This window comes from Lepidochelys kempii, chromosome 8 (assembly GCF_965140285.1).
Source record: "Lepidochelys kempii isolate rLepKem1 chromosome 8, rLepKem1.hap1, whole genome shotgun sequence".
Lineage (NCBI taxonomy): Eukaryota > Metazoa > Chordata > Testudines > Cheloniidae > Lepidochelys > Lepidochelys kempii.
In genome coordinates, this window is record NC_136387.1 from 104,105,775 (window position 1) to 104,121,542 (window position 15,768).

Sequence of the window (15,768 nt, forward strand, 5' to 3'; positions counted from 1 at the left end):
CCCCTCGGTCCTTTTCTGCAGAACTGCTGCCTAGCCATTCGGTCCCTAGTCTGTAGCGGTGCATTGGATTCTTCCATCCTAAGTACAGGATTCTGCACTTGTCCTTGTTGAACCTCAGACTTCTTTTGGCCCAATCCTCTAATTAGTCTAGGGCCCTCTGTATCCTATCCCTACCCTCCAGCGTATCTACCTCTTCTCCCAGTTTACTGTCATCCGCAAACTTGCTGAGGGTGCAGTCCACACCATCCTCCAGATCCTTAATGAAGATATTGAACAAACCCAGCCTCAAGACCAACCTTTGGGGCACTCCACTTGATACCAGCTGCCAACTAGTCATGGAGCCATTGATCACTACCCGTTGAGCCCGACAATCTAGCCAGCTTTCTATCCACCTTATAGTCCATTCATCCAGCCCATACTACTTTAACTTGCTGGCAAGAATACTGTGGGAGACCGTGTCAAAAGCTTTGCTAAAGTCGAGGAATAACACGTCCACTGCTTTCCCCTCATTCACAGAGACAGTTATCTCGTCATAAGAAGGCAATTAGATTAGTCAGGCATGACTTGCCCTTGGTGAATCCATGCTGACTGTTCCTGATCACTTTCCTCTCCTCTAAGTGCTTCAGAATTGATTCCTTGAGGACCTGCTCCACGATTTTTCCAGGGACTGAGGTGAGGCTGACAGGCCTGTAGTTCCCAGGATCCTCCTCCTTCCCTTTTTTAAAGATGGGCACTACATTAGCCTTTTTCCAGTCGTCCGGGACCTCCCCTGATCACCATGAGTTTTCAAAGATAACAGCCAATGGCTCTGCAATCACATCCGCCAACTCCTTCAGCACTCTCGGATGCAGCGCATCCGGCCCCAGGGACTTGTGCTTGTCCAGGTTTTCTAAATAGTCCCGAACCACTTCTTTCTCCACAGGGGGCTGGTCACCTCCCCCCCATGCTGTGCTGCCCAGTGCAGCAGTCTGGGAGCTGACCTTGTTCGTGAAGAGAGAAGCAAAAAAAAGCATTGAGTACATTAGCTTTTTCCACATCCTCTGTCACTAGGTTGCCTCCCTCATTCAGTAAGGGGCCCACACTTTCCTTGACTTTCTTCTTGTTGCTAACATACCTGAAGAAACCCTTCTTGTTGCTCTTAATGTCTCCTACTCGCTGCAGCTCCAGGTGTGATTTGGCCTTCCTGATTTCACTCCTGCATGCCCGAGCAATATTTTTATACTCTTCCTTGGTCATTTGTCCAATCTTCCTCTTCTTGTAAGCTTCTTTTTAGTGTTTAAGATCAGCAAGGATTTCACTGTTAAGCCAAGCTGGTCGCCTGCCATATTTACTATTCTTTCTACACATCGGGATGGTTTGTCCCTGTAACCTCAATGAGGATTCTTTAAAATACAGCCAGCTCTCCTGCACTCCTTTCCCCCTCATGTTATTCTCCCAGGGGATCCTGCCCATCATAGAATCATAGAATATCAGGGTTGGAAGGGACCTCAGGAGGTCATCTAGTACAACCCCCTGCTCAAAAGCAGGACCCATCCCCAATTAAATCATCCCAGCCAAGGCTTTGTCAAGCCTGACCTTAAAAACTTCTAAGGAAGGAGATTCCACCACCTCCCTAGGTAACGCATTCCAGTGTTTCACCACCCTCCTAGTGAAAAAGTTTTTCCGAATATCCAACCTAAACCTCCCACACTGCAACTTGAGACCATTACTCCTTGTCCTGTCCTCTTCCACCACTAAGAATTGTCTAGAACCATCCTCTCTGAAACTACCTCTCAGGTAGTTGAAAGCAGCTATCAAATCCCCCCTCATTCTTCTCTTCTGCAGACTAAACAATCGCAGTTCCCTCAGCCTCTCCTCATAAGTCATGTGTTCCAGTCCCCTAATCATTTTTGTTGCCCTTCGCTGGACTCTCTCCAATTTCTCCACATCCTTCTTGTAGTGTGGGGCCCAAAACTGGACACAGTACTCCAGATGAGGCCTCACCAATGTCGAATAGAGGGGAACGATCACGTCCCTCGATCTGCTCGCTATGCCCCTACTTATACATCCCAAAATGCCATTGGCCTTCTTGGTAACAAGGGCACACGGCTGACTCATATCCAGCTTCTCGTCCACTGTCACCCCTAGGTCCTTTTCCGCAGAACTGCTGCCTAGCCATTCGGTTCCTAGTCTGTAGCTGTGCATTGGGTTCTTCCGTCCTAAGTGCAGGACCCTGCACTTATCCTTATTGAACCTCATCAGATTTCTGAGTTCCCTGAGGGAGTCAAAGTCTGCTTTTCTAAGTCCAGGGTCCGTATTCTGCTGCTCTCCTTTCTTCCTTGTGTCAGGATCCTCAACTCGACCATCTCATGGTCACTGCCTCCCAGGTTCCCATCCACACTTGCTTTCCCTACTAATTCTTCCTGGTTCGTGAGCAGCAGGTCAAGAAGAGCTCTGCCCCTAGTTGGTTCCTCCAGCACTTGCACCAGGAAATTATCCCCTACGCTTTCCAAAAACTTCCTGGATTGTCTGTGCACCACTGCATTGCTCTCCCAGCAGGTATCAGAGTGATTGAAGTCTCCCATGAGAACCAGGGCCTGCGATCTAGTAACTTCTGTTAGTTGCCAGAAGAAAGCCTCATCCACCTCATCCCCCTGGTCCGGTGGTCTATAGCAGACTCCCACCACGACATCACCCTTGTTGCTCACGCTTCTAAACTTAATCCAGAGACTCTCAGGTTTTTCTGCAGTTTCATACTGGAGCTCTGAGCAGTCATGCTGCTCTCTTACATACAATGCAACTCCCCCACCTTTTCTGCCCTGCCTGTCCTTCCTGAACAGTTTATATCCACCCATGACAGTACTCCAGTCATGTGAGTTATCCCACAATAGTAAAAGAAGATTGGTTGGAACCACAGCTTGGTTGGAAGAAGTACTGCAGAAAGGGATCTGGGAGTCATAGTGGACCACAAGCTGAACATGAGTCAACGGTGTTGCAAAAAAAGCAAACATCATTCTGGGATGTATTAGCAGGAGTCTTGTAAGCAAGACATGAGAAGTAATTCTTCCGCTCTACTCAGTGCTGATTAGGCCTCAGCTGGAGTATTGTGTCCAGTTCTGGGCACCACATTTCAGGAAAGATGTGGACAAACTGGAGAAAGTCTAGAGAAGAACAACAAAAATGACTGAAGGTCTAGAAAACATGACCTATGAGGGAAGATTGAAAAAATTGCGTTTCTTTAGTCTGGAAAAGAGAAGACAGAGGTGACATAACAGTTTGCAAGTACATAAAAGGTTGTTACAAGGAGGAGGGAAGAAAAATTGTTCTTCTCAACCTCTGAGGACAGGACAAGAAGCAATGGGCTTAAATTGCAGCAAGGGAGGTTTAAGGTTGTACATTAGGAAAAACTTCCTGTCAGGGCAGTTAAGCACTGGAATAAATTGCCTAGGGAGATTGCAGAATCTTCATTATAGAGGATTTTAAGAGCAGGTAAGAAAAAACACTTGTCAGGGTCTAGATAATACTTAGTCCTACCATGAGTGCAGGGGACTAGACTAGATGACCCCTGGAGGTCCCTTCCAGTCCTATGATTCTATGATCATTGGCCTCCATGGTTCTGCTAAAGTTTTGCAGTCATCTACAAGCTTCAGTCTGCTTATACGTTTTATACCAAGCCAACAGAGAGCAGAAAAAAACCCAATGATTCAAAGGTTCTTCACAGAAGCCACTATCTTTCTACTGACAGGCCCCTTCAAAGTAATTCCTCCTCCTCGGATCATTGTCCTTTATCTGACCCAGAAGATGGGATCATCTATTGCTCTTATTCTGGGACCATCTTAATATCGGATACCCTGAAAGGGAAAGTTCTCTCAGGCGACTGCATTTTACCCAAGATGCAACATTTACTGTCAGATTTCTTTTCCATGAGGAGGGGCAGACAGTGCTTGAAGGGCTCTTTGTGAATCCTAAGACATCTGTTCTTCTCACATTTGGCACGAAAATGGTAGTCCAGAACTTTGTCTCTGACAGTGGCCAAATACTTCAGAAGAAGGTGCAAAAAACCCTGAAATAGGGCCACATAGGGTCATCTGCCCCCATGAAGGTCTCATTCTAACCTCTAACAGTCTAAGAATTAGTTTAAGCCCTAAAGCTTGAGATTTTATATTCATTCCAAACTCCCTCATGCTCTTTTTTTCCCGTTATCTACTTAAACATCCATGAATTTTGTCAAGTTCGTAGTCTAACCAACATCCTGTGTCAATGAATTCCACTGTGTAATAACTCTTTGTTTGAAAGGATTTTCCCTTGGCTCTTGTGTTATGAGACAAGACAAGCTCATGATCTATTCATTTTGTATATTTTGATCATGTCCCCTTTTATTGAACTCTTTCATAAAAGTAAATTTCACTACAATTTCATTTTTCCCCCCACACACTCAAGGAGAACTTTTCCACCCTCTAACATTCTCACTAGCTAATCCAGATTAATTCTGCAATATACTTTGAAAGCAAACCACGGATTTACATAATTGCATTATAATATTTTATGTATTATTCTCCAACCCATTGCTTAAACGTACTAACTTATTGTTTGCTTCTTTTTTTTTGACAACATATTGAACACAGGTCTCCATTGAGTTTTCCACAATAATGCCTAAGTTCTTTTCCTGAATTCATACTGCTAACTTAGAACCTGCAAGTTGTACATAAAACTCACTCAAACTCCCTCAGACTTATCAGAAAGCATGTCAAAAAGGTCAAGTTTTCCTTAACTATCACAGCTAAGTGGTAAAGTCCTCTAATGTCTATAAAAAGCTTCAGGGTGTTCCCCACCTGCAGGACTCATGGTCACTCTAGTAGAGCCATAGCTACCTTATGGCTAGAAGAGTTAGAGGGATTCAGCAGAAGAATGGAGTGAGGTCACCACCTGAAAGTCCTTACAAACAGTACATTTAAAAGGCACAAGAGGCTTGATTGACATCTGCCAATGCTGGGCTCCCTCTGGAGGCGAGTACTGAGCACTGTCATTCTGTACAAGCTTTTTCCTCCCAGAGTCAAGGATCCAATGGGTTGTGCTACTTGAAGCCCATGGATCCAGATTGCCACATATGTAAATGCAAAAACATTTTACCCTACCTGTAAATTGGGTTTCTGACAATCTAGAACACTCCTAGACGTTTATGAGCTAATATTCATACGCAACTTAGTCGTCAGTCTTATTAGTTTAAAAGGCTGCACTCCAGTCTCTGCAGGATTGTTATGGTTACTTTATCAATTTACTTCATGAATGTGTTCAAAAATCTAAGAGATAGCAATCAAAGCACAGGAGTAGAAGTAGTGCCGCTGGAAAGGGAGAAAAAGAAAACAAGAAAAAAACTTTTGGAGGCCTGTCAAATATAAAGGGAAGGGTAACCACCCTTCTGTATACAGTGCTATAAAATCCCTCCTGGCCAGAGGAAACATCCTGTTACCTGTAAAGGGTTAAGAAGCTCAGCTAACCTGACAGGCACCTGACCCAAAGGACCAATAAGGGGAGAAGACACTTTCAGATACGGGTGGGGAGAGGGAAGCTTTTGTTTTGTGCTCTTTGTTTACGTGTTGTTCTCTCTTGGGACTGAGACGTCAGGCAGAAATCCATTTTCTCCAACCCATCCTAATCTAAGTCTCCAATATTGCAACCAGTATAGGTAAGCCAGGCAAGGCGGATTAGTTTATCTTTTGTTTTATGTGAATTTTCCCTGTGTTAAGAGGGAGGTTTATTCCTCTTTTCTGTAACTTTAAGGTTTTGCCCAGAGGGGGATCCTCTGTGTTTTAAATCTGAATACCCTGTAAAGTATTTCCCATCCTGATTTTACAGAGGTGATTCTTTTACCTTTTCTTGAATTAAAATTCTTCTTTTAAGAACCTGATTGATTTTTCATTGTTCTTAAGATCCAAGGGTTTGGGTCTGTGTTTACCTGTACAAATTGGTGAGGATTATCATCAAGCCTTCCCCAGGAAAGGGGGTGTAGGGCCTGGGGGGATATTTTGGGGGAAAGATGTCTCCAAGTGGTCTTTTTCCCTGTTCTTTGTTTAAAACGGTTGGTGGTGGCAGCATACTGTTCAAGGACAAGGCAAAGTTTGTACCTTGGGGAAGTTTTTAACCTAAGCTGGTAAAAATAAGCTTAGGGGGTCTTTCATGCAGGTCCCCATATCTGTACCCTAGAGTTCAGAGTGGAGAAGGAACCCTGACAAGGCCCATGACAGGTTACTCCACCTAGAAAATTCAAACACCAGAGGAAAACCAAGTCCAGATTGTCAAATGAGTGGGAGCAGAAACAAACCATTCAAGTGCATGCAGTAAAGATGACTGTTTTCAATATCCCACCTTTTTGGCACTCGATTGCCATTTTCTTTTCCTGTTCCATCTATTTTATGGAAACATATAATGAACAGTTCTGAAATGGCATATATATCACTACAAAAGTTCAAGCTCTGAGAATCAACAGATATATTAATATTGACATTATACTACTCTATTTATCCATCTCTTTTCAGAGCAATTTTTCAAAAGTGATTAAATCTCCTGGCAAGGATCCTTTTCCTGTTGAAATTTGTAAAACATCTTCCAAAACCACAAGCATACTAAAACAGCTCCAAACGTCTTAAGTAGTTCAAAGTCCCAGAATTCATTGCATATAATTAGGTGTTCATCTTGCCACAAGCTATTAGTCATTGTTTTGGAACCCAAATCAGTATAAAATTGAATACTAACAACTGTTAAAATAAATTTTAAAAGTTCTGATTTAAACCAACAAAAGCAAGAAAATTCAGAGTCCTGGCTTTACATCTGAATCTCTATCCTTAACTGACCCCAATGTAAGTTACTATAGAGCAATGAAAATAGAGTGTGACCATATGTATCTGCCTGAGAACTACAGCACATATTGATGCAACTATTAAAATTTCAGCATTACAGCTGAACTCCATTCCTTTAAGTCAAAAAGTTGACTGTAGAACAGTGCTTCCCAAACTGTGAACCATGGCTTCCCTGGGGAATCACAAAGGGTTCATAGGAGAGCCAAAAGCATTTGGGAAAAAATTTAATGGACATGCCTTTAACAATATCAATTGGTTTGGAGTTTTGGAGGGAGGGGTGAAGGGCAGGGGAGTTTCCTAATTAAAAGACTATTAAAGTTGACTTAAAAAAAACACTGGAGTCTTATCTATGGGTCTGCATCTTATGCAGGTAGCCTTCAGCAAAAAGTCTCTCAGCTAAAATCCCCTGCTGGAGCAGAGAGCAAAGAGGCTCCTAGTACCAAAAGCAGCAGCACCAACATAAGAAGATAAGGGAAGGGTGCAGAGGGAGAGACATGTGCATCTTATTTATAATGGAACAATTTTTCCAGCTGCTAAGCCTACATATAGCTAACCTCAGCTGAAGACAAAAAGGATTTTAATAACGTTAAACAGAAAAGTAGACTATATGACACCACCACCTAATGTTTGGATTTTTCAGGTCTTGATTTAACTGTAAAAAGTCCATAGCCACAATGTGTCATTTGTTTTCAAATCTTAGTAAATTGAAGTATGAGGCCAGGGAAACTAGTGAGACCTTTAGAAACCAAACACCCAGAATTTGTAAACCAGAGCCTGGAAAAAAGAAGAACTGAAGCAGCAAAACAAAAGTTATGTCTGAAGAAGCAACTGTTCCTCAAAAAGCCCTAGAAGCATGTTATGTTGTGACCATGTGAAATGCAAAATGTAAACAAATGCACAACATTGGTGAAACCCTTCTATTTCCACCAGCAATATACGGGTAGAATTATGATAGGGAATAAGCAGCCATGGCACTGAAAACCAGTCCTATATCAAATATCATCCGTCGATGCACTGATTAATCTTGGAGAAAATGTCCAGGACTAGTTGATAAAATAAAAGAGTCAATATTTTGCACTGCAGCTTGATGAATCTACAGACATAGCCAAAATGGCTCAGCTTCTGTTATATAAAACTTGTCAAAGCAAGCACAATAGTTGAACTCTTATTTTGCAAATAAATGCCAATCCAAACAACTGGTGAGGAAATATTCAGGGTCGTCGATAAATCCATAGTGGATGAAGATCCTAACTGGGATGTGCATGTGGAACTGCGCACTGTTGGGGTAGCAACCATGACTGGAAAGAAGAGTGGGGTTGCTGCATGAGTAGAGTGACACAGGCAGCAATTTGGACACACTGAATGATTCGTTGCCAAGCTTTGGAAAGAAAGACGTTGCAACCTGAAGTACATGAGGTCCTCAACAGTGTTCTTAAACCTGTTAATTTTATAAAAATCCCTGGCAGTGTACACACAGTGTTTTAATATGCTGTGCGAAGACATGGGCTCTGACCACACTCAGCTTCTGTTTCACATTGAACTCAAGAAACTGGCATGTGGTAAGTGTGTTACAACATGTCTCTGAATTGACACACACAATCAGAATTTTCTTCTTTGGGAAAACAGACTTTGCAGATTATATGTACAATGTGGACTTCCTGACTGTGTTAACTTACCTGGTGGACATATTTGTCCAAATGAATACAGTGAACCTAAAACTTCAAGGTAAAAATATAAATATATAGATATCAAAGAAAATTGGGGGATTCAGGAAGGTTTGTCTTTAAAGAGGTCACATAGAAAAGGAAATTACTGAGATCCAGCGTTAGACTTTTTAAAAGAACAGAATTAAAGTGAATTAAAAGTCACTATTGAAGACCAAATATTAACTCATTTGTCCGGATTGTATTCCCATTTTCATTATTATTTTCCTGGAGTTGAATACAAATCTCCAGATACTGACTGGATTCAAAACCCATTCTCACTAACAGCTGACTATTCCAACCTTAACGATTTCACCTCGAGAAAATCTCTTAGAACTGTTTAGTTTTCACAAAACGAAGACCAAAGTTTTCAAATTTAACAAATCAGGAATTTGATTTCTCTTAAAAGGAGACTACAAATAATTTAGTGATGAAGCTGTGAAAGTGTTGCTTCCATTCACTTCATTCTCTCTCTGAATCTGGTTTTCAGCAATGATTTCTGTGAAAACTCAACACAGAAATGGTTTCAACTTGGAAAATGCCCTTCTGTCTGGCTCTATCAGAGATTCAAATAAACATTGTGCAACTATGCAGTTCAAAACAGGACCATTCTTCCCACTAAAATCTTAGCTACGTCCAAACACAAAAAAATCCCTTTTTAAAGATCATAGTTCTAAAAATCTGGATGAGATCCATTTATACAATTAAACAAACTGTATGCAGTTGAATAAAGTCACAAAACCATTCAAACTCTTGTGTCCCTCTTGAAGCTAGCATCCTGAACTCCTGAATTTAGTGTCCCGAGTGTGCCAAAAAATGGTATTTGGTTGTGGTGAGCCACCAAGTTTTAAAATCTCTCTAAAGGGTCCGCAGCACTAACTTTTTTGTCAACCATACCTTTAGAAGAGCCCTTGGTAACCAATTTGCTTTTTTAATCTTTCAATAAGTACTACAGAAAGCACCAATAGAGCCAAAAAGTACAAATTTATCATGTCACTATGTAGTAGGAAGAGGTTATGAATTAGCATGTCTGGAACCCATTAAATAGTATAAAAGTTACATCCACTAACTCAACAGTTCATCATCAAAACCCTAACAAAGCAGCAGTCCAAACTAAGTACCTTCACAGTATTTTTTTATTTATAAAATTGTCCAATTTCATTAGCGCATGATATAAAACTAATCTGAAACGTATCTGCCTTGTTCTAGAGAAAGGTCAACCTTTATTTTAAAGTATTTAATATACTTTTTAAATCCTCCTGAAATGAGCAGTTGGGTTCCAAGATACAAGTCAAAACATTTTTTCTTTGTTTTGTTAACAGTCAAGTCACAAACCCCTGGGAAGATTATATATCTAACCAAAACTGGTAGAACCAGGCCTGCAGACAGCCACCGAACTAAGACAGAGTACAATTAAGCCAAATCACAAATATGTCAGTCCATTGACCCAACTAATGTACATAGACAGATTAAAACTATGTATGATGAGCAAACACTTCATTTTAAAACCAAAATAAGCAATAATGCAAATGCATCAATTTTTGTTCTTTAAAGATTTAAATTTCATTTTCAAGGGTCCATTTGAGGCCAGACATCTGTTATTTCCAAAACAAAATTATAAGACACTAACATATGTCCAAATTGCCAAAACTTGACCTTTCCCAGAGTTGACAAGTTATGCATTCATGTTGAATCCTTTAACTCAGTTTAGGATTTGGCTTTTGTAACAATTCAGGGCAACAGCACCTGTATTCCCCTCTATGGTTCAGCAAGAGCACCTATTCTTGACTTCCAGCTCCCCAGCCATTGCCTTTCTAGGTGAAGGCCCGCATCTCTCCTCATTTTGACCCGGGTATTCCCAGCCTCTACAGTTCCCTTTCTTCATTGGTATTTTCCAGCAAAGACAGTCTGCCTAAACTGACCCGCTTGCTTCTTTTCTTCAGAGACTGATAACAGAGTGATTGTCAACAGTTACAATGCAGCACTTCCTATGCAAGTCTATTTTATTCTTAATGTTAAACTCATTACAGAGAAGAAAAAAAATTAAAAACAATGAAAGCATCTACACGCATGCTAACAAGCTTATCAGAGATCACCCTACAACAGGGGCGGGCAAACTTTTTGGCCTGAGGGCCACACTGGGTTTCCGAAATTGTATGGAGGGCCAGTTGGGGGAGGCTGTGCCTCCCCAAACAGCCAGGCGTGGCCCCCTGTCTGACCCCCACTGCTTCTTGCCCCAGGACGGCCCCGCCTGGGACTCCTGCCCCACCCAACCCCTCCTGTTCCTGTCCCCTGACAGCCCTCCCGTGATCCCTGCTCCATCTACCCCACCCTGTCCCCTAACTGCCCCCCGCTGCCCCATCCAACCCCCCGCCCTCATTCCTGACTGCCCCCCCGGGATTCCTGCCCCCATTCAACCCCCCTCTGTTCCCCGCCCTCTTACCCCTATCCATACCCCCGCCCCCTGACCACCACCCCGAACTCCCCTGCCTTCTATCCAACCCCCCCGCCATGCTGCCTGGAGCACCGATGGCTGGCAGTGCTACAGCCACGCTGCCAAGAGTGCCAGGACAGGCAGCCATGCTGCCCAGCTGGAGCCAACCATGCCACCGTGCAGCACAGAGCACTGGGTCAGGTCACGGCTCTGCAGCTGTGCTGCCCGGCAAGAGCTCGCAGCCCCGCTGCCCAGAGCACTACGCTGGCAGCGCAATGAACTGAGGCTGCAGGGGAGCGGAAACAACAGGGGAGGGGCCAGGGGCTAGCCTCCCGGGCTAGGAGTTCAGGGGCTGGGCAGGACGGTCCCGCAGCCTGGATGTGGCCCGCAGACCATACTTTGCCCACCTCTGCCCTACAATATATTCTAGCAGACTCAGTCCTTCCAACCCTGTCCTAAGGTTTGGGGCCCTCATAAAACCAGGAGTTCTGCCTGTTGTCTGGATCAGGAAGAAGGGCAGGCACTGAGCCAGCTTAAACTCAGGCTTTCCATCCAAAAGTTTGTCTTTTTACTAAACCAACAAACCAACTTGCTATATATTACCAAGTTATATAACAACCTGAGAAAAACAATGAGATTGTGACACCAAAATTCTATCTTGTGTGACCTACATAAACACACATTATCCATGTAAACGCTCTCTGGAAATGGGAATAAAGCCTACCAATCTGTGTGTTCCAAAGTGCAGGATAGCTATTTAATATATATCACAAAATGGAAATCTAAGGATAATTTTCATCTTCTCCTCCCCAATCTTGTGCTTTTGACTTTTTTCCTGGTGCTTTGTCAATTACAGTACTTAAGAAGAAAGGAACATCAAGACCTAAAGGTCTCCATTTCAGAAAGAGCTGTATCAAAGGCAATTACGACTGGAGCTGGTCAAAAATTTTCTGACAGACTTTTCAGCAGGACAATGCAGATTCAATGGAATCAAAACATTCCACAGGAACATGTCAATTCTGTTGCAACTTTTGATGGAAGCAAGGCAGGCAACCAGGAAAGATGCCCAGCCAGTCAGCTTGCATGGTTTCCTGCCAGCCCAGGCTGCCCCAGAACCCTGAGCAGCTGTCACCCCATGCTGTCGAATCCCCAAGGGAGCTGGCTGACTGGGAAACAGGGCATTCCCAGGAGACAGCTGCCCAAAGCAAGCTAAAAGTTCCATTTTCCAGGCAGCTCTAATCATGATAAAGGGTTGAGTTAGCCTAATAGAAAAGCAGTTGAAGAACAGGATCAAATAACTTTTCACTAGGTAGTTTTATTTGGAAAATAGAACACAGAAATTATCAGACTCACCAAACCAGCAGTCAGAGAAGGAGCAGATTGTCCCAGGGACTGGTTTCTCATGCGGACCAGGTTTGAGGTTTCTCCAGCTGGCTGCCATACTGATTGTCCCACTCCACTGTGCACACTGCTGGATAAGGGAAGCAGTTGCTTTCCTTTGAAAACAAAACCATGATTTTAACTTTTTACCAGTTTTATGAATTATAGGTTACATAATACAATGCTTAACCAACTGCAGGGTATAGGCAATGGTTTTCTAATCCATAATCATTCCTGCGGCTCTTCTATGAACCGTCTCCAATTTATCAACTTTCTTCTTGAATTATCAACACCAGATCTGGGCACAGTATTCCAGCAGCGGTCGCACCAATGCCAAAAACAGGTAAAAGCATCTACACTCCTACTCAAGATTCCCTTGCTTATGAATCCCAGGATCAGATTAGTTCTTTTGGTCACAGCATCACACTGAGAGCTCATATTCAGCTGATTATCCACCACAACACCAACATCTTTTTCAGAGTCAGTCTCCCCCATTCTACGACTATGGCCTACATTCTTTGTTCCTAGAGATCTCCATTTATATTAAGCCATATTAAAAACACATATTGTTTACTTGTGCTGGGTTTACCAAGTGATCCAGATTTTTCTGAATCAGTGACCTGTCTTCTTCATTATTTACCACTCTCCCAACTGCTGTGTCATCTGCAAATTTATTAATTAGTGATGATTGTGTTTTCTTCCAGATCATTGGTAAAAACGTTAAATAGTATAAGGCCAAGAAACAATCCTTCTGGAATCCCACTGGAAACACCCGCACAGTGATGATTTCATGTTTATAGTTACATTTTGAGACCTATCGGTTAGCCAATGTTTAATGCATTTAATATGTGCCATGTGTGACAGGGTCAGGTAGGATGGCTACAGGAAACTAACAGAAGGCAGAAATATTAGCCCCAGGTTAAGTAGGTCCCTTTTCCCTGGGTAAGGTAACAGGGAAGGTTTTTTTTGTTTGTTTGTTTTTTGAAACAGAAAAGAAGTTTATTTGTAACACTTACAAAGAATTACCAAAAAAACAAAAACTATGCAACAAAACAATACAAACAGAAGGTATAACACAGCAGCTTTCAGGAGGGAGAAGTGTTCAGGCTAGCCTGGGCCCAGAGCGGGGGGGGCTTCCTCGACACTCGTGGTCTTCCACCCTCCTGAGTTACCTGGGGGCCTAGAGCTGGGGGGCTTGCTCAACACTCGTGGTCTTCCACCCCCTCGAGTTACCTAGTGCCGCGCCCAGTGTCACCGATTATCCCTCTCCTGAGAGTGCCTGGCAAGATGGGCACGGCTGCGGGGTGGCGGTTTAGGGGTGGGGGGGGTAGACACCCATGTATTATAGGACCTCTCCTAGATGACAGTAATGATGGTATCCACAGCGGCAACGGCTGGGGCTGGCGTCTCTCGCTCTTCCCCTCAAAGGGTCAGACAGAGGGAATCGGACGGGGTCACTGAGCAGAGAACCCCGGACAGTGCCCACCGCTCCTCGAAGGCATCAAGGGAGTCGGTGGACGCCACCCAGAGGAACTCCGCCCGGATACGTGAATGTACTGAGGATCGGAGAAAGGCCCTACAATCGCAGGACACTTCATGGGCCAACCTCCCCTCTCTGGTTTTATAAATGGCTGTTTTTCCCTCACATTACAAAAAGGGCAAGTATCCGGGATGGGGGTAAACCGTGTCAGAAACATGCCCGTGCTCACAGCTCCGTGAAGGAGCCACCAACTGATGTCCCCAAGGTGGAATACAGGCTGGCCCACCAAGGTTGCTCACCCGGGGACAGTATAGGTCTGGTCTGGGTGGATCACGTCTGCCATCATGGACCCTAGCCGCAGCGAGATTGCTTTTGCTACGATTTTGTAATCCGTGCTAAGGAGTGAGACGGGACGCCAGTTTCGTAGATCACGGAGGTCCCCCTTCTTCGGCAGCAAGGCGAGCACCGCTCGCCTGCACGACAGAGGGAGGACCCCGCTCTGCAAGGACTCAGCCCAGACGGTGACTAGGTCTGGGCCAAGAATGTCCCAGAATGCGCGGTAAAACTCCACGGTCAGCCCATCCATGCCCAGAGATTTATTGGTGGGCATGCAACGGAGGGCTTCCGAGAACTCGGCCAGGGTGAGAGGCAGTTCTAGTCAGCCTCGGTCGCCCACGCTGACCGTGGGGAGTTCCTCCCAGAGCACCCCGCAAGCGCCAGGATCGGTCGGGTCCGGGGAGAAAAGGCTTGTGTAGAAGTCACGGGCCCTCCCACTCATCTCCTCCGGATCCGTGAGGGGGGTGCCGTCTTCCGCAAGAAGGCAGGTGACGTGTTTCTTGGCCCCCCTCGTTTTCTCCAGGGCATAGAAGAAGTGGGAGCCGCGGTCCATCTCCCAAAGGAGGCGGATGCGGGACCGAACGAAGGCACCTCAGGCCCGGTGGTCCTCGAGGGCCCGGAGCTCCTCCCGGCACGCTCCGCAGAGGGACGGGTCCTCGGGGTTGGCGGCCAGGTGCCTCTCCATCTCTAAGACCTCCCGTTCCAACTGCTCTATCACCGCATTTCGCCGTCGGCTGGTGCCCCGAGTGTAGTCATGGCAAAAGAGCTTGGCGCGCACCTTCCCTAGATCCCACCATCGCCGCACCGAGGGAAAGGCACGCCACTGCTCTCGCCAGGCCAGCCAAAACTCCCGGAAGGACGTCACAAAGCTCTCGTCCTCCAACAGGCTGTTGTTAAAGTGCCAATAGGCTGGCCCCGGTCTCTCTGCACGGAGGGAGACCGTTATGGTGGCTAAATGATGGTTGGAGAATGGGGCCGGCCGAATGGTGGAGGAGTGGGCCTGTGAAAGATGGAAACGGGATAAGTAAATACGGTCCAACCGAGAGTGGTGTGACCGATGGGCCTCCACCCGGACAAAGGTGAACGTGGAAGTATCGTCTGGGTGATGGTCATGCCAGACGTCCACTAGGGAATGATGTTCGACTATTCCTTGAAGAATGTTCGCAGCGGCTGGGCTCGGCTCGGCCCCTGAGCGGTCCCGTTCCTCGAGGGTGGTGTTAAAGTCTCCTCCCAGGACCAGGCACTCGTGTGAATCTAGGGTGCCGAGGAGGTCGGACACCCACTGATAGAATTGTGGCCACTTTGGGCTCGTTTGCGGGGCATAAATATTAACAAGGTTGACCACGAGCCCCTCCATACGGACTCAAAGGTGCAGCAGGTGGCCCGGCACAGCCTCAGTGACCCCTAGCACCTTGGGCCGTAGGGTGGGGGAGAACAGGGTCGCCACTCCAGCTTGCCAAGTCGTGAAGTGGCTAAAGTATACCCCGTCCCCCCACTCCAGCCGCCACCTGGCCTCGACGGGTGAGTCCGTATGGGTCTCCTGCAGGAAAGCTACAGAGTACCCCCCTTCCCGAAGGTAAGAGAGCACCTGGGACCTGC

At 45.2% G+C, this 15,768-nt stretch overlaps 1 protein-coding gene across 6 annotated transcripts in view; it reads right to left on the reverse strand.

Annotated features, from left to right (window-relative positions):
• MAST2 (microtubule associated serine/threonine kinase 2) overlaps positions 1 to 15,768 on the reverse strand; it is a 388,408-nt gene that overhangs the window by 312,019 nt on the left and 60,621 nt on the right. For all 6 annotated transcript variants that reach the window (XM_073357842.2, XM_073357843.2, XM_073357841.2 and 3 more), the window contains exon 3: positions 12,327 to 12,469. In XM_073357842.2, coding sequence (XP_073213943.1) covers positions 12,327 to 12,469 — 143 coding nt within the window. The remainder of the gene's footprint in view (positions 1 to 12,326; positions 12,470 to 15,768) is intronic.